Source organism: Prionailurus bengalensis, chromosome E1 (genome assembly GCF_016509475.1).
Source record: "Prionailurus bengalensis isolate Pbe53 chromosome E1, Fcat_Pben_1.1_paternal_pri, whole genome shotgun sequence".
Classification (NCBI taxonomy): Eukaryota; Metazoa; Chordata; class Mammalia; order Carnivora; family Felidae; genus Prionailurus; species Prionailurus bengalensis.
Window position 1 is genome coordinate 28,289,274 of NC_057347.1, and position 24,000 is coordinate 28,313,273.

At 48.2% G+C, this 24,000-nt stretch overlaps 1 protein-coding gene across 1 annotated transcript; it reads right to left on the bottom strand.

Annotated features, from left to right (window-relative positions):
- Positions 1-263: 263 nt before the first annotated feature.
- LPO (lactoperoxidase) lies at positions 264-15,357 on the bottom strand. Its single transcript, XM_043583954.1, has 9 exons — positions 14,985-15,357; positions 14,508-14,637; positions 13,536-13,742; positions 11,716-12,040; positions 9,184-9,344; positions 3,350-3,602; positions 2,337-2,510; positions 1,103-1,340; positions 264-916 (listed from the first exon to the last, which is right to left on the bottom strand). The coding sequence occupies exons 1-9, from the start codon at positions 15,209-15,211 to the stop codon at positions 709-711; spliced, it is 1,923 nt and encodes a 640-aa protein (XP_043439889.1). The 5' UTR covers positions 15,212-15,357; the 3' UTR covers positions 264-708.
- Positions 15,358-24,000: the final 8,643 nt, after the last annotated feature.

The window sequence follows — 24,000 nt, forward strand, 5'->3', positions numbered from 1 at the left end:
TGGGACAACCTTTCTGTTTGACCCCTTGATGGCACTTCAAACCCTCTCCCTCATCTACGGCCATTGCTTCTTTCCCCAGGAGCCCCTTGGCTCCCACTTTTCTTAGAGAACTCTGAAATTTCACCAAACCATGCCTTCTCGCCCCACAGACCCGTGCACACATCTTAGTGGTAAGACGTGTCTGCACTGTAAACATCTAGTTGCTTATTTGGCAGTGGTCCCAAGGCCTGCTTTTGGAAGGGAACAGTGTCATTGCCACCATCATCAGTCAATCATCAGATGTTTATTGAGCCCTTGTTGTGTGCTGAGCATCATGCTTGATGGCACGGGGGACACTGGGAAGCAGACAGAAGTCTCTGGCTCAAGGAGCTCACAATCTAATTTGAAAGGAGAGGAGGAAAGTTAAGAGTGCAAAGACCATGGCCTCAGTCAAGACTTGCCGCAGGGAGAGGATGGGTGACATCCCACAGACAGAGCAGATGGCATGGAAACAGTGGGATTCAGGTGGAAGAGCTGGAAAGGCAGAGGTGCTGGCCTTGGCTTTGAGCGAGGTGTGCATCTGGTGAGTGTCAAGAAACCCAGCTGAATAGAAGGGCCCAGATGGGGTGTGCAGCTCTAAGGGACGGGGTCACTGAACTTGCCTGAAATGGCATCATGGACCAACGGGAGCAAAACTGCACAGTGTGGGGGGCTGGGAAATCTGGGCCCCTAATTCTCCACTGAGGCCCAGGGTGAAAGGTCCAGCTTGTCAATGGCTGAGCAATCCACAAAGCCTTGAGGGTAGTTGTTGGCCTGGAATGGGTGCCGTGGGACCTTGGTGATGTGGGTGTTGTCACAAACAAGGCGTGAGAAGGACATTTTCTGTAGAGAGTCCTGCTGCTTCTCAGTGAAGACCCCAGGGTTCTCCCACCAGAATCTGCAGAGACAGAAGCAGGGTCTGTCCACACAGCTCAGGCGGTGGCCCCTCCCTCCCCACTGTGCCAAAGGGGAAGGAAGGAGGTCACTGGGAACACTCTGAGGTCTGGACTAGTCCTCACACAGGACTTGTCCACATCGCAGAAGGGTCTGCTCACCCCTGCCTTCCTCACAAGGTCTCACTTGCCTGTCTCCATCACGAATCTGCTGGAACTGCTTCCCCAGGAGGCAGGCCAGGAGAGACCCCACTCGGCCCCTCTTTACCAGGGGCTCAGCAATCGCCCCAACCCAGATGTCGATGTTGGCAGGGGTCCCGTAGAGATCCAGTAACTTCTTAGCCAGCCTCTTGTTCTTCAGCACAGCATCCAGCTCCTTGAGTGTCTGGGGCTGTGAGAGGTCACAGAAGCTTCTCCAGGAGTTGTACCCTAGGGCAGAGGGGCTGATGCTGTCTCATCCCAGGAGCTTCTCACCACAGCCCCCCTTGGGGACATACCTGCCCCAGCTCCATCAGCCCCAGAAAGTCTGGACTCCTAGCCTTTGGGACGGGGTGGGCAGGGATCCATTGTTTTACACTTGTGGTACTTCAGGCATGAGAGGGCTAGCAGGTTATGTGGTGCTTACTATGGGTCCAGGCACTATTCTAAGCGCCGTAAAAATATGTAAATTGAAGAACAGAGATGTTAAGTAACTTGCCTAAGGTCACATAACTAGAAATGGCACAGCTGGGACTTGAACCCAGGCAGTTTGGCTTTTAATTACTACATTAAATTGCCTTTCATGGGTATAAAAGAAAGGTCCGATAGTCATTGGTTTCTCTCTATTGTCCTCTCTCTCTCTCTCTCTCTTTTTAAAGTTTATTTATTTTGAGAGAGAGAGATAGCATGAATGGGGGAGAGGCAGAGAGAGAGAATCCCAAGCAGGCTCTACACTGCCAGCATAGAGCCCAATGCGGAACTTGAACCCATGAAGCCATGAAATCATGACCTCAGCCAAAACAGCAAGTTGGATGCTGGAACCGACTGAGCTACCCAGGAGCCCCTCTATTCTCCTCTCCTGATTCATCTCAACACAGGCCCTACTGATCAGTCATCTGAATCGGCACTAGACATATACTATCTTTATCATCGCTGCTCTAGGTCTGTGACTTTTCTGGGATTTTAAACTGGTTTTACAAGTCAGTTGTTGATCTCTTTTTCATTTGAGGAGCTCCAAGATGGTATCAGATATGTTCTCTTGCCTCCACATTAGGGAAAATGGAAGACGCCATTTCACAGATGAACAAAATGAATTTTAAAAACTGCTATCTCTGCCTTATGTTTTAGAATTGGTCAGATCCTTAGGGTTAATGGAAGAGAGTCCCCAGGAACCCTAGAAAGAAGCTAAAAGTTCCCTGGGCCAGGCAGGACCTCAGGCCCACTCACCGGGCATCCCGTGGTCTCGACAGCGCTGTATGTTGATGGCGGCCAGGTCGAAGCCGTGGATCTTGTGAGTGGGCTGGAAAAGCTTGCCGCGCAGCTCTTCTGTTATCATTTTATTCTGATTCATCAGCTTGGACTTCTTGGCCAGCAGGCCCCTGACCAGAGGGTCAATTCCACCTGCAAAGGAGAGCCAGAGGCCGTCCTGGGGATGTGGGTAGCGTGAAGCTATCTTCCACTGCTGGCCCCTCCCCCTCCACCAGACATTTCCTCTCAGGTAAAAGTAGGGCCAGCTGAACATCACAGGTTGGAGGCCGGGAGAGAAGAGCCAGGTGCAGCCTGCAGGGCATGCTGGGGTTGGAGGGCAGTCCAGACTGCCTGCCTGGGGCCTGGGGTGGGGAAGACAGAGGCATTACTGGGGCAATGGCCTGCCTATAAGCTTCAGAAGTTTTCTGGAGCTCTAGCTCAGAAAGCCAGCTCCTTCTCCTTCCATATGTTCCCCCCCGGAACTTGGAAGTATGAGAAGAGGTGGCGGAAGCCTACAGAGAATGGCTGTGACTCGTGAGGCCTGCAGCCCAACCCAAGGTAAAGGGGAGCTGGGGCCCACCTTTGGCACATGATGGAGGTAGGAAGCCCTAGAGGAGAGCAGGAAAGAGCAATTTATTTCCCAAGCTCATGAATTCTTTGTACAGGGGTCAGAGAAGCCTAAGGCAGGGAAAGCCCAGGCACCTTCGAGGCCAGAGGAGGAGAGAAAGAATAATAACTGATATATATCGACCACTCCCTGTGTGTCAGGAACCATTGTGGGGTGCTCTCACATTTATGCCACTTAATTTTTTGTATATCCTAGTGAGATAGGTACCATCGTTCCCATTTTACAAATGAGGCTCAATGAGGTGAATTCACTTGCCCAAGGTCACGCGGGAAGTGCCTGGAGTCTGGCTTCTACGCCAGGCTTCCCTAGAAGCAGGCCACAGAGTGAGACTGCCCGGTGACAGTGCTTCCCCAAAAGGACGTACCCTCTTTGACCATCCTCCAGGTGTTGAAAAAGAGGGTGTGCAGGGGGAGCTCTGCTTCTGGACCCCAAGGCTGATAATTCTCATCCAGGCGGGACATGGTGGAGGGGACCTCCGAGTGGCCAAAGCGGAAGGCAAAGGTGAAGACATTGGAGATTCGGGGGTCAGCAGATTGGTTGTAGCCTCTGTATGGAGGGAGCCACTTCTGCATCTCATCACCGAGCACAATGGGTAGATAGTCCCTGAAGGTGATAATCTGGAGGGGGTGGGGATACATATCATGAGGAAAGGGTAAGAGAACACTTAAATCTCCACAGAGTGAGGCTGGAGGAAGCTGCAGCTGAGAGGGATGAGTGTTCAAAAATCTAGGAGGGCAAATGGATAGCATATGTGCCCATTTCCCTTCCTGTGACCATAGCAGACATTGCTAATTGATCATGACACTCTTTCTGCTGGCCACTCGTGTTATAGATGGAATTGTGTCCCTTCCAAAGTCATATGTTGAAGCCCTAATGTGACTGTATTTGGAGATAGGGCCTATGAAGAGGTAATTAAGGTTAAATGAGATCATAAGAGTGGGGCCCTCATCCAGTTAGGACTGGTGTCCTTATCAGAAGAGAGAGAGAGAGACTAGGAAGGTACACATACAGAGGAAAGACCATGTGAGGACACAGAGGGAAGGCGGCCATCTGCAAGCCAAGGACAGAGGCCTCAGGAGAAACAAAACCTGCTGATACCATGGCCTTGCAGCCTCCAGAACTGTGAGAAAATAAATTTCTGTTGTTTAAGCCTGTTGTTAATCAGTCTATGATATTTTACTATGGCAGCCCAAACAAACCAATATAAAACCTTAACTCAAATCATCTTTAGGTAGATACTTTTCATTCCTTGGATGATTTCCTACAAACATCTCCAGCAGCAAGATTTCTGGATCCAATTTAAAAATTAATATTGAATTATGGAGATTTTTGAGAAGAAATAAAGGGAGATATCTCTCTTTAATGGTTAAAACTAAGTGCATGGGGCTTCTGGTCCCAGAACAAGATGGAGGAGACTCATTTCCCCCTAATCTTCCACACTAAATATATGTAAACACTCTGGAAATTATTCCATAGACAACATAAATAGACTTTCAAAGCTGGAAAGAAGGTGGACTGACTGACGACCTCAGGACTTGAGGAATGACAGCACAGTGAGTTCCTGTATGCCCCCAGACTGAGTGCAGGAGAGCCCGGCAACCTGGAACCCCCAATAGGAATACACAAAAGGAGCCAAAGGGAGCCTGCTCTTTCTCTCCAAAGGACTGGGATGGGGGAACCCAGCAGAAACCTAGTGGAGAGCCCCCAGACCTACTTCACCACCCAAGCTCTGAGCCGTCCACAACTCAGGCTGGTGGATGGTCTGATATGCCTGCAATGGTGGCAGCAGTGAAACCCCATATCTCTCTGTTCTTCACACAACAGCCATAAAGAGACCAGGTGCAGTGGCTGCTGCTCCCCTAGAAGGTTGCTGGGCAACAGAAGGCAGCCAGGAAAGGGCCTTCCTGCCTTGCAGACTGCATCAGTAGGCACTGAATGTGAACCCCAGAGGCACAGAAAGAATGAAGCAGACCAGAATAGCACTGCAAAGGCTCAGGAAACAACTGTCATGGGGCGGGGGGGGGGGGGGGGGGGGGGGGGGGGGACGCCTGAGTGGTTGAGTCAGTTGGGTGTCCGACTTTGGCTCATGTCATGATCTAGCAGGTTTGTAAGTTGAAGCCCTGTGTTGGGCTATTTGCTATCAGCAGACAACCTGCTTCAGATCCTCTGTCCCTCTGCCTGCCCCTCCGCTTCTCTTTCTCAAAGATAAATTTAAAAAAAACTTAAAAAAAAACCTGTCATATGAACTAAAGCCCACAAAAGTATCCCAGACATACATGTTAAACCCAAACAGACTTAAATAGGATCCTGAGTCTCCTAACATAATAACTAAAGTATCTAGGACATCATTTAAAAAATCACTCATAATGCCAAGAACCAGAAAAGCCACAGTTTGAATGGAAAGATAATCAATTGATGCCAATACCTACATGAATCAGGTACTGAGATGATCTGATAAAGATTTTAAAACAGTTGTCATAAAAATGCTTCAACAATCAATTACAAGTTACCCGGAAACACAAAACAGACCATCTCAGCAAAGAAGTAGAATTTATAAAAAAAATACTGAAACTGTAGAATTGAAAAATACTAACTAAAATTAAAACTTGTTAGGAAGACCCAGTAGTAGAGTGGAGATGACAGGGTAGAACTAAAGACAGATCAGTAGAATTAACTCAATCTAAGCAACAGAGAGAAAATAAACAAAACAAACACACAAACGCCTCAAACAAACCAGAACCTCAGGGCTCTGTGGGACAATAACAAAAGAGCTAACACTCCTATTAATGGAGTCCCAGACATAGAGAAGAAAGGGGTGGCTAAAAAAGAATTTGAAGAAATAAGGTCTAGAAACGTCCCCAAACTGGTGAAAGACATACACTTACAGATTCAAGAGGCTGAATGAATACCAAACATTATAAACCCAAAGAAATGTACTCCAAGATGCATTACAATTAAACTTCTGGAAACTAAACACAAAGTCTTAAATATCGCCAAAGAGAAGCGACACATTATCTACAAATGAACACCAATGTGAAACCATGGAGCCCAGAAGGAAGGGGCATAGCATTTTCCAAGTGCTGAAAGAAACCAGAAGGAAGAGTAAAATAAACCTGAAGCAAACAGAATAGGCTAAAGAAGAAAAGTCTTATTAATGAGGAAAGACCTTAGACAGAATTCAACGTCTGTTCATGATAAAAACTCTCCATACACTAGGAATGGAGTGGAACTTCCTCAACCTCATCAAGAGCATCCACAGAAGATTTACAACAAACATTACACTTTTTTAAAGTTTATTTATTTTGAGAGAGAGAGGAAGAGAGAGAGAGTGACCACAAGCAGGGGAGGAACAGAGAGAGAATCCCAAGCAGGCTCTGCACTGTCAGCACAGAGCCCAATGCGGGGCTCGAACCCATGAACCATGAGATCATGACCTGAGCTGAAATCCAGAGTCAGATACTTAACCAACTGAGACACCCAACCAACTGAGGCACCCCAACAAACATTGTACTTAATGGTGAAAGACTGAATGTTTTCCCTCTAGGATTAGGAAGACAAGGATGCCAGTTCTCACCACTCTTATTCACCACAGTACTGGAAATTATAGCCACTGATATAGGACAAGAGAAAAAAAAACATTTAAAAACATAGATTACAAAAAGAGAGATACAACTGTCTTTATTTGCAGATGACATGATTGCATAGAAAATCTTTTTTTTTTTTTTTTTAAATCTTAAGGATTCTACAAGAAGAACTCCCCAAACTGAGCTCAGCAAGGCCAGGGTCAACATATAAAAATCAGTTACATTTTTATGCACTGATAAAGAGCAAGTGGCAGGTCAGAAAAAATGTAATACCATTTATGACTTACCCAAAGAAAATGAAATATTCAGGTACAAATATAACAAAACATGTACAGGATCTGTATGATAAAAATTACCAAATGCTGATGAAGTACAGCAAAGAAAACCTAAACACTTAGGCACACTGCATTTACAGATTAGAAAACTCAATGTTGTTAAGATGTCAATTCTTCCTATATTGACCTATAGTTTTGATACAATTCCTATCAGAATCTCAGCAAGGTTTTTTTTTTTGTGGATGTAGATAAGCTTATTTAAAAATATATAGGAAAGGGACAGACCTGGAACAGCCAAAACAATTTGGAAAAAGAATACAGTGGGAAGAATCATGGTTCCCCATGGTAAGTCTTGCTGTGTAGCCAGAGTAAACACTGTGGTGCTGGTATAGGAATAGACACATAGATTAACAGAATAGAATAGATAACTCTGAGATAAATTCATATTAATATGCCCAAAAAATTTTTGATAAGGAACAAAAGCAATTCACTAGAGGAGGGATAGCCTTTTCAGTAAGTGGTGCTGAACAGTTGGACACCCTGTGGCCAAAGAAAATGAGCCTCACCCTAACCTTCACACATACAAAAATTAACCCCCAATGGATCATGGCCTTAAGTGGAAAACATAAAAGTATAAAGCCTTTAGGAAAAACCCAATAAAAATCTTGGAGATCTAGGACTACAGAGAGTTCTGAGATTTGACACAAAAGCCCAACCCATGAGAGAAAAAAAAAAATGTGTCCTGATTGGACCTCATTAAAATGAAAAACTCTTACTCTGCAACAGATTCTGTTAAGAAAATGAGAGATTGGGAGAAAATATAAGTCACATATCTGATGGAAGATTTGTATCTAGAATATATAAAGAACCCTCAAAACTTAACATTAAAAGATAATCCATCTGAAAATGGGCAAAATATATGAACAGGTATTTTACTGCAGAGGATATACAGGTGGCAGATAAGCACAGAAGATGTTGAACATGATTAGCCGTTAGGGAAGTGCAAATTCAAACCACAATGAAATAACACTACATACCTATCAGAAAGAGTAAAATAAAAAAACAATGACAACAAATCACGACCAGGATGCAGAGAAACTGGATGTTTCATACACTGCTGGTGGGAACATAAAATAGTACAGTTACTCCGGAAAATAGTTTGGCGGTTCCTTTTAAAACTTGAAATGGACTTGCGATATGACCCACTGCACTTGGGCAGAGTTTTCCCAGAGAAAGGAAAACTTACTTGCATGAAGAAATGTATACACGAATGTCTATAGCAGCTTCATTCATAATAGCTCCGAACTGGAAACTCTCCAGATGTCCTTCACTGGGTAAATGGTTAAACAAACCAGGGAATACTACTCAGCAACAAAAAGGAAGGGACTGTACACATACAACAGCCTGGATGAACCTCAGGGCAATTATGCTGAATGTAAAGAGCCAGGCTCAAAAGGATACATACTGCATGGTTTTATCTATGTAACATTCACCAAACAGTACAGATGAAGAGCAGATTAGTGATTGTCAGGGGATAGGGACCTGGGAAGGGGGATGGTGGATGTGGCTATCAGAGGGGGGCAGGAGGGAGTCCTGAGGTGATGGGAGAGTGAAGTATCTTTATTGTGGTGGTGGTGGTTACATGTGATAAAATTGCACAGTGCTACACACACACACACACACACACACACACACGCACGACTGCATTTAAATCTGGTGAAATCTGAATAAGACCTTTGGTTGGTGTCAATGTTAATGTCCTGCTTTTGATGTTGTACCATAGTTATGCAAAAACATTAGCACTGAGGAGGTTGGGTGTGTGTACTGTTTTTTTTTAACAACTTCCTGAGAACCTATAATAATTTCAAAATAAAATGCTTAAAAAATACGTGCACAGTTAATTCTAGTTAGTCAATCAGCCAATCTACAATAGCAATGGACTCTGCCTGTGACATGTGGCTTAGGTGCGGAGAATTGAAAAAGAAGACAGTCCAACTGAAATAACCCAAAGAGCTCTGCAACAGTCAGTCCCAGGAGAGACGGAGCCTTTGGTCCCAGTGATGGTGGCATCTGGGCAGGCACACTGAGTGACCAACAGACAAATGACTCTCCAACACTCTGAGTTCAGGGATTCATTTTGGGGCAGAGAAGCTAAAGAAACAAGAAGGAGGGCTGAAATAATGAGACAGTGGGAAGGAAGCAGCGGAGGAGAAGGGAAGAGGAGGTGCGGAACACAGAGGAGGTAGCTGGAGGGTGGCTGTGGGCAGAGCAGGGGTGGCGGGGCGGGGGGGGGCAGAAGCTAGGTGGGTGAGGGAGGCAGTGCTCCTGAGCTTCTGTACCTGCATGAAGGCTCCCAGGATTTTCCGGGCTTCCTGGTAGAGCTTCTCTCCATCCCAGTGAGGGTTGAGTCTCTTTAGTTCTTTGGCCAGTCGGTTGTGCTCTCGGAGAAGGAGGGTGTGGGAAGCGGCCAGCAAGGTGTGCTCGGAGGCTCGGAAATCTCCTGAAAGTCCAGAAGGCAGGAAGGTTGGTTCCCCCTGAGTAGCCCCAAAACCCAGTAACTTGCAGAAAGAAATACACGATAGTGCCCCCAAGGGACCCTCTCCTAAGCCCCTCCTTCCAGTTAACCTAAGGGAAGTCAAGTGGAATGGGATGGGGGTTGGGATTCAGAGGTTTGAATCTCAGCTCCACACACATGATTTTTAGCTGGGTCACTTTGGACAAGTTACTTGGCATTTCTAAGCCTCAGTCCCTGTATCTGTGAAAACGGGGATAAGAAGGCTGACTGCACAAGACTGTGCTCAAAACTACAGATGACAGGGGCGCCTGGGTGGCACAGTCGGTTAAGCGTCCGACTTCAGCCAGGTCACGATCTCGCGGTCCGTGAGTTCGAGCCCTGCGTCAGGCTCTGGGCTGATGGCTCAGAGCCTGGAGCCTGTTTCCGATTCTGTGTCTCCCTCTCTCTCTGCCCCTCCCCTGTTCATGCTCTGTCTCTCTCTGTCCCAAAAATAAATAAACGTTGAAAAAAAAATTTAAAAAAAAAAAAACTACAGATGACATGAAAAAGGAAAATTTTGCTAATTACAATCCCAACTCCTTCTAAGATGGGGCCGTACAAACAGATAAGGGCTTTTGGTGGAGAGAAACTTTGAAAAGTTTTATGAATGGGAGTTTGAGGGCAGGTTCCTAGGTAGGGTCGAATTTGTCCATGTAAGTATCTAGAGATGGGGGCCTTTGGAAGAAAGGAAAGAAGAGAGTGACAGGATAGGAGGTCAGCTAACTGGCAAAAGACCAGGTGTTCACAAGGGGATTTCTTGTGTCCTCTAATCTTTAGGAAAAGTCTATTAAATTCCCAAATGCTTGGTCTTACCGGATATTTTTGTGGAAAACAGGAAAGGGCTCAGTTTTGTATCTGGATTGATGTGAGATATGTGTGAACACAGAATCGAAGAGATCTACCCAAGAGATCTGGGCCTATGGACTGGCTTTCTGCCATGTCCAGGTGAGTGGGGCGGGGGCGGGGGTTATCCTGACAGAGTAGATTTTTGGAAGAGGAAAGGCCTCCAGGAGCCCAAGGCAAAGAGGACCAGGAGGACATGAGGCCCCCAGAATGAACAGAATTGGGGGGCTTTGGTTGTGCATAGGTTGTATGGAGCAGGGGCCTTGTGCCAAGTTTATAAAAAGCCTTAAAAATATGCATTCCTCTTAATCTAAAATTTCTTCTTCTAACAAATTATCTTAATAAAATTATTAAAAATGAGTCCAGGGGCACCTAGGTGGCTCAGTCGGTTAAGCATCTGACTTCAGCTCAGGTCATGATCTCGCAGTTCCTGAGTTCAAGCTCTACATAGAGCTCCGTGCTGACAGTTCAGAGACTGGAGCCTGCTTCTGATCTGTGTCTCCCTCTCTCTTCTCCTCCCCCCTCCCCTGCTCGTGCTCTCTCTCAAAAATTAACAAACATTAAAAAAAAATTTTTTTAAATGAGTGCAAAGATTCATCAACAAGGATATTCATTACCTAAAAACAATAAAGTAAAAATTAAAATTAAAATTAAAATAAAAAAATAAAACATAAAAATAAAAAAAACAGGAAAACTAGAAATGACTTAAGTGTTTCTAAATAGGATTGAGAAAATAAATCATGATAATGTATGTCAGGGAATATCAGGCAGCCAGTAAAAATCATGCTGGAGAACGGGGCGCCTGGGTGGCGCAGTCGGTTAAGCGTACGACTTCAGCCAGGTCACGATCTCGCGGCCCGTGAGTTCGAGCCCCGCATCAGGCTCAGGGCTGATGGCTCAGAGCCTGGAGCCTGTTTCTGATTCTGTGTCTCCCTCTCTCTCTGCCCCTCCCCCGTTCATGCTCTGTCTCTCTCTGTCCCCAAAAAATAAATAAACGTTGAAAAAAAAAATTAAAAAAAAAATCATGCTGGAGAATATTTAATGATGTGATACATTAAGTGAAGACATCAGGTTATAGAACATAACTGATAGTATAACCCGAATTATGTAAAACAATGTAGAACTGTATCTATGATCTAAAAAAACCTGGAAAGGTGGGCATTAAAAATGTTAACAATGATCATTTGTGGGTGGTAGGTTTTTCTTATTTGTGCTTCTCTGGATTTAATTGTTTTGTTTGTTTGTTTGTTTGATGGTGAACACATGTTCTTAGATTCTGTATTCATCCGGGCCCTTCTACCAGTCCTGGACCAGTGCCAGAGGCAGTGGGGGCTTGGTGTGCATGTTTCCAGAAAGCATTCGGAAAGCAGCAGCAGTAAAGCCTCTCTGGAAGCTACCTAGCAGCCTCCTGAAGTTTTTCTGGTCTCTCTCTGCTCCCAGTCCTTGGGCCCCTCTGTTCCCAGCCTGGACTCACCTGCCAGGAAGCAGGGCACTTGGGCCGTGGTGTTGATGAACTCACAGGGGCTTGGCTTCTTGATGTCAAAGGGCAAGTAAGCCAGTCCGTGGTCCCAGATCTCTTGGTTCACAGCCATGAGGCCCAGCGGGCTGCTGAGGTTTCGAAGGCGGCTGGCCAGGCTGGGCTCAGGACCGTATACAAGGCTGGCATCCAGGAAGGAGGTCAGAGCGTTAATCTGATCTCGAGCCAGGGACTGATAAGGTGGAGTGGGGCAGACGAACCCAGCTCGGAAGAAAGGCATGCACTTCCCTTGAGTCTTCACCTTGGGGTCATTGGGAGGGAACTGCAGAGAGATTGGGGGGTGGGTGACTGGGCAGAGGTGGCACAGCTGGGATCTGGCAACCTCTCCCCAGGGTGGGTCTGGATGCAGCTGGCAAAGATGCTGATGGAGCCCTCCTGGGACCCTGGGACCAGACACTGATTCCAGATGCCTCCTGCTGACACTATACATCCTGAGCCACAATGCCCTGAAGTTCATTACATTCCACTGTGTAAAAGGTCTGAGGGGAATCATTCACTCTTTTATAGCAGAGGTTCCAAATTTTTGGTGGGGAGGGAGTCCTGAGATCCCTGGACAGGGAAGCAGGGAAAGGCTTTGTTAATAACTACTATGAACGGAGTACTTGGGGGGTTCAGTCAGTTGAGCGACCGACTCTTGATTTTGGCTCAGGGCATGATCTCGTGGTTCATGGGTCGAGTCCAGCATTGAGCCCTTCCCGCATGAGTCCTCCCTCACAAACTCCCCCCTTCCATTAAGCCTCCCCCCAATGAACACTGTGATGAGCCCCTGAGTCCAAGTCTGCTTGGTATTCTCTATCTCCCTCTCTCTTGACCCCTCCCCCATTTGCTTGCATGCACTCTCTCAAAAGAAATAAACAATAAAAAAATTACTAAAAACAGCTACCATTTATTTATATTGGATCTAACATGTGCTATGCATTATGCATACTTTATCACACTTTGGTCCTCAAAAAATGTAAGGTAGATAATTCAGTTCCATTTTACAGGTGAGAAAATCGAGACTCAGAAAGGTTAAGTAATTTGTTCCAGAACTTGTAAACAGGAAGGGAAATATATGGGATTCAGATCTAGACTGACTTCTCTCCACAGTCCGTGTTCTTTACACCACAGCACAGAGCCTTGATTTGTTTGAGTGAATAAATCACTATCTAACTGTAAAATAAGAAAAAAATGGGGCACCATTGCAAGTGCCTCTCTCTTCCTGCTGGAAATCCCCACAAATCCCTGCTCTCACTCTGATTCATCCATCAAATTGCAGCTCTTTCTGGGAGCAGCCGTCCCAGACCCCGATGACTTACAGCAGCGTTCTACAAACTTCACTGTGTATAGAACAAATCTCCTAGGGATCCTGGTATAATGTAGATTTTGTTTCCCAATGTCTGGGATGAGGCTTGAGATTTTACATTTCTAAGAAGTCCCCAAGTGATGCCAATGCTGCTGGGCCAGGCACATAGACGACCCGCCCCTCCCCAGAGCTTCCCAATTTCACCATTAGTGGTTACTTGTCCATTTCCCACACAGGCTCTTTGTCCTTGAGGAAAGGAACAGTGTCTTATTAGCCTTTGAATCCCCAGTGCTTAGTGCCATGCCTGGCACGGAGTAGATGATTAATGTCTATTTATTGAATAAATGGATGAGTGAATGAATGGATGTGTGAGGCTTGGGAAGCTGTCAAATCAGCATTCGAGATCTACCATGAGGTACCCTGCTACGTCAGGGAGGCAGGGGTTTTGTCACCAACAGCTGCAGGGGCCTACCATGATGGGGAAGCAGTTGTCTCCCTGGATACAGTACTTGTCACACTGGGCTTTGGAGTACTCGCTGCTCCCCAGCTCGGTGTCGGGGGCAAAATCCAGGTCATGGTCCACAATTTGACCCCACTGCATGAACAGCAAGGACGTGTTTTGGTCCAGAACACCCTCCTCACTCAGGTAGCCTGCAATCTTGTTGGAAACCTCGCGGGCCTACAGATGGAGACAGAAGGGGAGGAAGGATTGGAGGAAAAAGTACTTTCAGGAGTCAGATTCAACTGCAGTTTTATTGAACACCTAGGGGTATAACAGGTACATTTAATCCCCATGACAAGTTTGTGAGGTGGGTGGCATTACACCTTTTCTGAAGGTGAGGACACTGGAGAGGTGAGGCCAATTTCCAACGGGCCTGCAGCTACAAAAGGGGATAGTAGGGATGGGACTGAACACACGTCTGCGGGAATTGATGGCTTGCAAGGCCAGTGCCCTTTCCACTATGGAAAAGGGAAAACAAAGACAGGCTGCTTGTGAAGCGACAGGGAGGTGCCAGGTGTCTGGGAGGAGGAGAGGGGGCCTGGGGGAGGGGCTGCCAACTCAGAAGAGGCCAACAGATAGGACCTCCGGGCAAACAACAGCTGATGCACCCCAGGGGCCGGGGCGGGGTAAGCGCGGGCAGGATGGGGCAGGGAGGCCATCTGCCTGGGAGACCCCAGGGTATCTGGCCTGTGGGCAGCTGGGACGTGACCACCACGTGGCTGGGCTCCGGGCTCCGCTGCCCTCTAGTGGCACTTAGGGGAGCACGGCCCGAGCCCGTCCAAGTCTCCACCTCTCCCTGGCTGCGGGCCCCACCTCGCACCTCTGCCCTCCCACCTATTTCTTCTTCCGTTCCGTGCGCGTTTGGGGGCGCTTCCCGTCCTCTCTGGGTTCTCCCCCCGCCCTCCCGCTCGGGGCTCGCGCGCACCCCGGGCCCGCCCTCACCGGCGGGAGCGGGAAGCCGTTCCGCGTCCTCCCCGGCGTCCACCCGAAGGGCAGGGAGAGCCCGTCCTCGTACTCGGCGGGCAGCCAGCGCGCCAGCGCCCTGTTGGCGGCGCCCAGAGCGGGGTTCCTCCTGAAACCGAGCAAAACGCGCCCTCAGCCTCGGCCCGCGCTCCGGGCTCCACTTCTCCAAAGCCCTGGGGGACCCGTAGGGAAGGGGCGGGACTCCGCCCGAGGGAAAGGGGGCGCGGGGGAGGCGCCTCTCAGACGGGGAGGGGGGTCGCTGAACTGCGTCCGCTCTGAAGGCGCGGGACTACGGCGGCCCCTTTGGAAGACGGGGAAGCTCGGGAAGGGTCCAATATGAACGGGTTCCGGTGGGCCGCAGGCCCGGGAGGGGGAGGCAGCGGGGGTTCTGCCGGGAATGGCCAAGCGGCAAAGCCCCTAGCTGGGCCGACCCGACAACTGCCCGTGCCCCCTCACCTGTTGTTACAGTCTCCTGTAATGGTTCGGTAAGGATTGTCCTTGTCACATTTCACCACAGGAACGGGGGCACCACAGCCCACCTCCCAAGACAGTGCAGTCAAGTCCAGGCTAGGTTCTGAAACAGAAGGGACGCCAGAGGGGCCGAGTTCTTTCTCCATTCTGAGGCACGGCGGGGGAGGCAGGAAACCGAAAGCAGAGGGGAACTTACTTTTCTGGGAATGCATTTGTCTGTTTTAGGTAAGCATTTCTCAGGTGGTTTCTTGTTTAATCCTGACAACTCATTGAGGTAAGAGGTTTAATTCCCATTTTACAGATGAGAAACAGAGACCACAGCGCTCAAGGGACTTGCCCAAGGCCACACAGGTAGTAACTGTGAAAGTTGCTAGCATTGTTAGTGATTTTTTTTTTTTTAATCAGGGCATTCGAATCAACAGATCTTTCTTTTAGAACGAAAATACCCCTGAGAAGGTTAAGCACATGTTAGTAGGAGTTAGTCTGATAAGACTGCTTTTCTTCTTCTAAAGCTTCACTGACATCTAAAGTACCAAGCAAGCAGGAACCTAGATAAGGAAGATGTTGGGAAGATACAGGTAATTTTTAAAAACTGTTTATTATCGTGAGAGGGCAAGTGGGGGAGGGGCAGAGGATCTGAAGAGGTGGCTCTGTGCTGACAGGCTGACAGCAGCGAGCCCGATGTGGGGCTCGAACTCACGAACCACGAGATCATGACCTGAGCCAAAGTCAGATGCTCAACCGACTAAGCCACCCAGGTGCTCCAGGACAGGTAATTTTTAAGTGAGGGGCGCTGTGGTCCTGGGTGGAGTAACATAGTGGGGCTTTACGCAGCAGAGGCTCCCGTGCTGGCACAGAAAGGAGAGAACTGCTAACCTCCTAAAGCAGTCTGTGATCCATCCTGGTGCCTGCATGAAAGAGAAGCAAGGGAATCTTGCTCTATGGGGGCTTCTTCAGGGGACCATCTGTGAAGGTTGGCAGGGGCAGGGGTTCAACCCTCTGTACCTTTTGAGTCTCAGAGTCTAAAGTGATCCCTATTTCTCCCTACCTCATCCCAGTTTCCTTCTTTTGGAACTTTGGAATTTGCTCAAGTCCTAAGCCTGCTATCTTCCTGGACCTGCTGTTTTCCCAGGAAGAACTTGCAGCCCCTTCCTCTGGTTGGGACCAAGCCCCTCCCTCCCTGACCCTCCAGAAGCTGTGACATTTGGTAGGGGTGGGAGTGGACGGGTTGGAGATCACAATCAATCCGTCACCTCATTGTTTCAGCTCCATATTATGCAAGACAAGATGGAAATCTCATCTCCTGTGACATAATCCCAGTAAATCCCCCTGATACAGGTGGCTTACATGTCTCCTTTATGGAGACATAAAGCACAGTAGTGGTGACACTGTGGTTTGGGACAGGGAGCCCATGTTTGTTGACTTTAGTACTTCCTCTGGACAGAGGCTTTACAGATGGCATTACACAAAGAGCATGAATGTCCCCTTATTTGGAGTTGGCAGTGTGACCTTGCTGGGCTTGAGTTCCTTTCTCTGCAAACAAAACAAAACAAAATAAAACAAAACCGTACTGGCACAGCTGTCCCCTCAGCCCCTCCTTGCTCTGCAAGCCCATGAATCTGAGCAGGGAGAGCCAAGGAGGTGCTCCTAATAGGGGATACAGCTTTTGGTGACTCCTGTTCACTCCTGCGGGGTCATGGCCCCTTCCCGCCATCAGAGGGTCAGTGGGTTTTCTGTACCTGTGGCATTGGTCAAGGCCACTTTCTGCCTCAGTCTCTTTAAGGATTCCTCCCACACCTGCCCGTTGCGGATGGCTGTGCGCGCCTGGCCTTTGGCATGCTTGAGGTACTCCGAGAGCTGTCGAGTGGTGGGTGCCTCTGAGCTCATGGCGGCCTTTAGCCTACAATGGAGAGCGATAGGAGAGTCAAGACTGGGCCCTCCAGCTCTGAAGCTTTAGAAGGGGTGTGAAGGGATGTGTGTCTGGGGAGGAGCCACAGGGGGTGGCGGCAGCGCAGGCAGGAGACAAGCACTCCCGTGCTCTCAGAATCTTTCTCATTTCCTTTCTGATGCCTCTGGAAAATCTCTTCTGGGAGGAGGAAGCTACAGTGTGTCTTTAAGCTTTGTTGGGTCTGGTTCTGAGAAAGGGCAGGCAGATGGAGGTGAGCGCTTCCTGAATTAGAATCAGAGGGTTGTAGCTGTGCTGGCTGGGTCAGAATTAATTAGAGAAACTTAAAAACACCTAAGCCCAGGATGTCCTGACTCAGACTGAGGAACTCCTGTCATGTAGGAGTTTAGAAATAACAAGAGAATTCTAGAGATAACAAGCCTAGGGGCCTTCAGTTCTTCCCATGGAAACATCCTTAACTGCAGCTAGCCCTGGAGTTAGTGTGGAGTTTGCTTCGATGTGGGCTGTAGCGTCCAGGCTCTTGCTGACCATTTTTGGGGCAAGATGTTCAGCCTTTTTATTCTTAATTTCCCATGTGTAAAGGGAGAAGCCCAAATCCCTGCTACTAAGAAGTTTGGGACAAACACAGAGATGACTGAGTGCAAGGTGGTGTTAGGAAAGTGCCTCCATGAGAATCCACCACCCCTTCCCCGTGCCTCAGTCTCCACACATGTGAGAGGAAGGGTTCCGTGGGATGATATCTATGGCTCTGAGACTCTGAAACATTGGAAGTTGCTCAGCTTCTCACAAAAGACAGCTCTGCTTTTGGGGTACAGTTCACTGGCTGCAACAGCTGGCCTGATCTATAGGTTAGGTTCTTAACTATTTCCAGGGTGAGGGGGCATGGTGTCTCAGTCTGAGGGACTTCCTGGGCAGGTGGGACAGGGACAAGGATGACTGGGATGATTGCGCTCTACTTGGCAGGCCTACCCCCGACCAGCCTCCCCCAGCCTCAATTAAAAAGACCCAAGACAGTAAGCCAGACTGTCTTTTTGCTGCTGTTGCAAGAGACTGCGTGGCCCAGTGGCCAGGAGGGCTACACTGTCCAGTATGGTAACTTCCAGCCACAAGTGGCTATTTAAATGGAACTTCATTAAAATTAAATTAAATTCAGTTCCTCACTGGTACTAGCCACATTTTAAGTGCTCAACAGCCACACGTAGTTACTGGCTCCTGTATTGGATGGCCCCGATACAGAAAACCATCACGGAAAGTTCTATGGGCCCGCACTCACCTGGAGTTAGGGCTTAGGAAGCAAGATTTGAACATTGGCTGGTTTGACTTGTGACTGCCACTTACTAGTTATGTGCCCTTGGGCAAGTTACTTAACCTCTCTGTACCCAGCTTCCTTATCCATAAAATGAAATAACGACATTTCGTTGAGCCATGCTATTTGATCATTTTGACCTCAAAAACAAGCTATTTCATGTAGTTCAATTTAGCATTTCATAAGGTTTGGGGGAGGAAGGACTGTAAAGCTCCTTGAGCTTTATCTGGCGTGGAATACACACGTGTTAGCGTCAGCGCCACCGTCCTCATGGGCCAGGGCCCAAAGGGTCCCCCACCCAAAAACAAGGTGTGCTGCTGGGCCTTCCAGGGCTCCACCTGGAAGGTCCCATGCAAGGTTCTGCGTGCTCCTTCCTTCCTCCTGTGCCCTGGGCTCTGCGTGCTTCTCCCGCCTGAATGCGGGATCCCTCCTGCTTTGCTCAGGGCTGGGCTCCGTGGGATCAGCCAGGGTTTGGGAAGAAGTCTTTACCCATCTCCAGGCCTCCACCCTCATCCTAGCCACCGTCGCCTTCATCTGGATGGCTGTAGCAGCCTCCTGACCAGGGCCCTGCCCCACTCCCCGTCTCTCTCCACACCCTGCTCTCTGTTCCCCGCAGGGCTGCTGGAGCGCACTTAGAGTGAAAAGCAGACCATGGCACTCTGCTTACCCTGGGACATGGATGAATCTATCTGCTTACTGCACACACACTCCTATTGTGGTGCCATCACTGCCTGTACCTAGTTCCAAAACATTTTCATCATCCCCCAAGGAGACCCTATACCCATTAAGCAGTCTCTTCCAATTCCTCCCCTGCCCTCCTCCGCCAGCAACCCATAATCTGCTTTCTGACTCTATGGCCCTTAGCGTCCACCTCTCTGGCCTACCTGCACGGTGTGCTCCTCCCTGTCTACCACCTCCACCAGCATTGGGCTTCTTTCTGTTTCCCGAGCACCCTAAGCTCTTTCCCGCCTCAGCACCCTTGCCTTTGTCCTTCCCAGTCCCTGGGATGCTATTCTCCCGGCTCTCTACATGGCTGGCTGCTTCTCATCCTCCATCAGGCTTCCCTGATCCCTGGGCCTAGAGTAGCAACCATCGCTTTGTTTATTTCCTTCATTGGATTGTTTGTGTAACAAGATGGTTATGTGTGATTCTTTATGTCTCCATGAGGCCCCTAAGTCCAAGAACCAACCAGTAGGAATGAAGTCCAAAGCATGGCTGGTCAGTGCACAGCTTGCAAAGGAGGTAATGAACACTGATTTTGTGGCCTTTACTGTATCCTTACCTTGGGGCTATAAAAGGATTGAAGTTAAGGAGGGAGAGAGAATTTTTTTTTGGAGATAATTACTGAAATACCAAGTACTTCCCTACTGCCACCATGGGGCTTCCTCTGTGCTTTAATTCTAGTGATAAGGGACTTAAGAGGTGGGCTAGAGTCATGGCCAGTGGCTGATACCTGCCCAAAGAGCCTACAGGAGTGGAGGCTGGCACCATGCACTTAATAGAATAAGCCAGACAGGGCCACACTGCACGGGATCTGTATATCCTCCAGCAGCAGGGTGAAGCTTGTAGTCTTCTGGAGCCTGCTTAAAAGGCACCTGGCTCAAGAGGGTGTGGGGAGGTGAGAAAGTGAGCCAGATGCTTCTGTACTGAAGGTTGGAGCTGTAAGCTACTGGCCAGAAACTTCTCTGGGTCAGGGAGCTGGCAGCAGAATCTCTGAGACAGCCAACAAGTGCCCAAGGTGGGGAAGACCTTCTGACCCCTTCAGGGCACTAAGTTGTGAGGTGACTTAGACCTTGCCCTTTGCTGTCTCTCCTCCACCCCCCCACCCCCCAGCTTAACCCTGAGGAGTCAGAAACCTGTGTTGGGGGATTGGGAAGAGCCCAGGAAGGAGGAACTAGCAGACCGTGCTCCATTTCTCATTATAAACCTAATAAAGCAGCTCTGAGCCCAGGGATGTAGGAAGCTCTAGGCTTTGTCTTCTTACGCTGACATTTAAATTCCTGAAAGGATACTGTTCTTGGGACTAGAAGTGGCTGGAGTACCTCTTGTCTTCTAAAAGTCAAAACAACAGTTATGGAACTGCTTAAAAGTCATTCAAGGGCCAAGGAGGAAGGAAGCCCCAATTCTAGTGCAAAGGGACAGCAAGAGGAAGGAATAAGGTTGTTTTCTGCTCAACACAGTGGTTATTCTTGTCTGTATGCCTCTAGCTTGATGGGCATCCCGAGAGCTGGGACCCAGTCTTCATTGCTTATTTCAAAGATCCCAGCCCCTAACATGTGGTTCGAGGGTGGCTGACTCTGCTGGTGGGCTGTGGGGTCTCCAAGTGCCCTTGGATCTTTTTATGGCATTGGGGTGCTGCGCCCCCTAGCTGCTTTGGGTGTAGTTGCTGACGGCTCACACCTGTATCCTTCTTGTGTGATTACTGAGCCAATCCTTGCTTAACTTCCTTCTTTGACCTTTCCAGCTTTGCCCTCTCACTTCATTTACAGCTCTCCCAAGAGTAATTCTTAATTAGTCACCTGCCCATGAATCCATGTCTCAGGTTCTTCTTCTAGGGAACCGGGCTTATGTCAGTCAATATTAGTTGAATGAATGGAGAAATTCTACCAACAGGCTTTCTGAGACTCTGTAATGCATGACCCAAGGAAACATCCAGCCATGTGGAAGAAAGTGCTTCCAGGATTAGGTTAGGCATCCTCTTCAAGGTAATTTACAGGCTAAGGATTTTAAGACTCCTATTTGTCACACACTCAGAGTTGGGGGGTGGTGGTAGCACAGTTTGAATGATTGCTTTCTCACTGGCTTGTCAGGGCTGGCCTAGATGTGCTCGTCATTAACCGGAAGCGTAGCAAGGGAAGTACGCTGTGTCTGTGTCTCACGTACCTGGTCCTGGAATCCAGGAAGGCCTTGTTGACTTGGACCTTGACCTGATTCACAGCATCAGAGATGGCAGCAGTCGTGGTGGCCCGTGCTTGGAGGAGGAGGGACAAGGAGCAGAGTATCTGACACCGTTCCTTTGAGATACCCTCTGCTTCTGTCTCCCTCTTTCTCAGCCATTACCCTCACCCCTCAAATCCAAGCAGGCAGAAGATTGAGATTAGGAAACATTCACAAGAATCCTCAAGGAGAAAAAGAATAGAATGGGAAGAATGCTCTCTGATCCTTGATAAGATGTCAGAATTGCTCTTCAGAGGTCCACTAGAATACCCAGGGATGGGATTAAGGTGTGTGACCATTCAGGTTGGCTTGGGCTACTGGGCTGTGGGGATTTTTCTGGGTTTTGGTGAGGTAGACACGTAAGTGTCCATCAAAGGGCTTAGCTGATCACCAAGGCCCTGAGGTAGAGAAGGAGTGGTAGGAATTCTTGTTCTCACTTGTATTGGGGTCTGGAACATGGGAGGTGGGGTGTGGTGAGTTAAATGGTGTCCCCCCAAAATACATGTCTCAGAATGTGACCCTATTTGGAAATAGGATCTTTGCAGATAAGGTCATAAAGGTACAGGAATAGGGTGGGCTCTAGATCCAATGACTGGTGGTCTTATAGCAAAAGAACACACAGGATACACACAGAGAAGTATGTGAAGAGAGGCAGAGATTAAACTGATGTAGCTATAAGCCAAGGAGTACCAAGAATTGCTGGAGCCACCAGAAGCCAGGAAGAGGCAAGGAAGGATTCCCTTCTAGAGCCTTTAGGACCCTGCTGACACCTTGACTTTGGACTTCTAGCCTCCTGAACTGTAGAATACATTTCTGTTGTCTTCAGCCACCCAGTTGTGATCCTTTGTCACAGCAGCCCCAGGAATTCAATATGGAGACACTTACCATTTGTGGCCAATGCTGCAGCCTGAAGCAAGGTCAGGAAAGCTAAGAGGACTGAGAGATGGAGGGCTTGCATTGCTGAAACGAGACCCAGGATCAGATATGAGCCTTGTAGAGCCCCCATGGGAGGGACAGAGTCACAGAAAGGGATGGTAAAGCATAAAAAGCCTAGGGAACAGCAGATGCCCTAATATTGGAGTAGAGGTGGGGAAACTACAATAACTTAAGTTAGCATCAATATCTGTGCAGACCCATGCCTGCTATTGGGAGACATGGAAAGAAGCAGGGCTGGAAGGGAAAGAACTCAGGCTTCAGGGTCAGGAGATCTGGAGTTAAAGTTCTGCATTTCCTACAACTAGCTCTGTGACATTGGGCAGGTTACTTAAAGTGTCTGGGCCCCTGTCCTGGCAAGTGAGGGCCAACTGATACAGGATGTCTGATTCTGCCCTGATAGCCTGTGACCTGAGATCCTGTACCTGTCTTGTCACAAGTGTGAGAAATGCTGTTACCAAACCTGGAACAGGTCTTTGGAGTTCCCCTCCTTCCTTCCCCTGGGGATGTATTGCATCCGGGGAGCATGCCTGAGAAGCAGGCACTGAGCTCCTCCCTTCAGAAACCAGCAAGGGCTTCTACCCTTCCTCAAAGAGCCAATTTGATGGGAGCACATGAATGAAAGTTGTGACAAAGCTCAGGGCTCCCCTGGGCCCACAGCTGTGCCCCAGGCTGCCTGGAGAGATTCCAGATCTTAGATTAACCCCTTCATTGTGAGCTTTAACCCTGAATGTAAATCATCAGACAAAAATACCTGCAGCTTTGTTGGCTGATGAGGGGCTTTGGGGGTTAGAGTGTTCATGAGGTTTGGTGGTATAGAACCAAAATACCTTTTAAAAAAATGTTTATTTATTTATTTTGAGAGAGAGAGTGAACATAGGAGCAGGGGAGCAGCAGAGAGAGACAAGGAGACAGAATCCCAAGCCGACTTTGCATGGTCAGCGCAGAGCCTGATGTGGGGCTCAAACTCACCAACTGTGAGATCATGATCTGAGCTGAAATCAAGAATTGGATGCTTAACTGACTGAGCCATCCAGGTGCCCCTGAACCAAAATATGTTTTGAGGAGATTCTGGCTCCAGCCCCAGGAAGCACCCACGGCATGAGATGGAATGATCATTTGTTTATATCATGTTCTCGACAGGCCCCTCAGATTTCACAGGTGGGCATGGGTTCTTCACTTGTTGGATTCCAGAAACACACCAGGGAGAACATCTCAGATTGGCTGCTCCCTCCATATCTACTTGAAGCTTCCTAAGAGAAATTGTGGTTCTGGAGCTTTGCCTGAGAGGCCACCTAGGTGGTCTTATGGACACCCTCTTGGATACTCTCCTCTTGAATTAGGCCAGTCCAGAAGAGGACTATATCTGGACCAGGTAATTTTGGTCTCCGCCACACTTCCCCAATCTTTCCCTCTGTCCTTTTATGATTCCTCTAACAATTTTTATCTTGTTGAATGTACTTTTTGTAAGCTAACTCTAGAAAAAAAGGCAAGGTGTGAATAAGTACCTCTCTGGCCAAGATTCTCCTGGGCACTTTCATTTATTTCCAAGAGGAGTTCTCAAATGGCTTAACCCTCGATGGGATCTTGTTCGTACACTCCTATGATCCCGAGTAGAACCATAGTCTTCCTCTTTGTAATTCGAGGAGAACATTGAGCCAGCCAGAAATCTTCCCTTTCAGGCATATAAAGGGCATGATGGGTTTGGAGTAAAATGTATCATTGATATATTTTTTTAAAATTCTGGTAAAAACGTGTAGTGTAATATTTATTATCTTAACCATTTTTAAAAAGTTTTTATCTATTCATTTTGAGAGACAGAGAGAACAGGGGAGGGACAGGGAGAGCAGGGGAGGGGCAGAGAGAGTGGGGGAGGGGCAGAAAGAGAGGGAGAGAGAGAATCCCAAGCAGGCTCTGCA

What these genes read in the sequence shown, in the direction of transcription:
- LPO (XM_043583954.1), bottom strand. Translation starts at nt 15,211, where the DNA reads ATGCATTCCCAGAAAAGTAAGTTCCCCTCTGCTTTCGGTTTCCTGCCT. An exon ending in ACAGGAGACTGTAACAACAG is followed by an intron (nt 14,638 to 14,984) that starts GTGAGGGGGCAC and finishes GCTCGGTTTCAG; the next exon opens with GAGGAACCCCGCTCTGGGCG. An exon ending in CAGATTCGTGATGGAGACAG is followed by an intron (nt 917 to 1,102) that starts GCAAGTGAGACC and finishes CTGTCTCTGCAG; the next exon opens with ATTCTGGTGGGAGAACCCTG.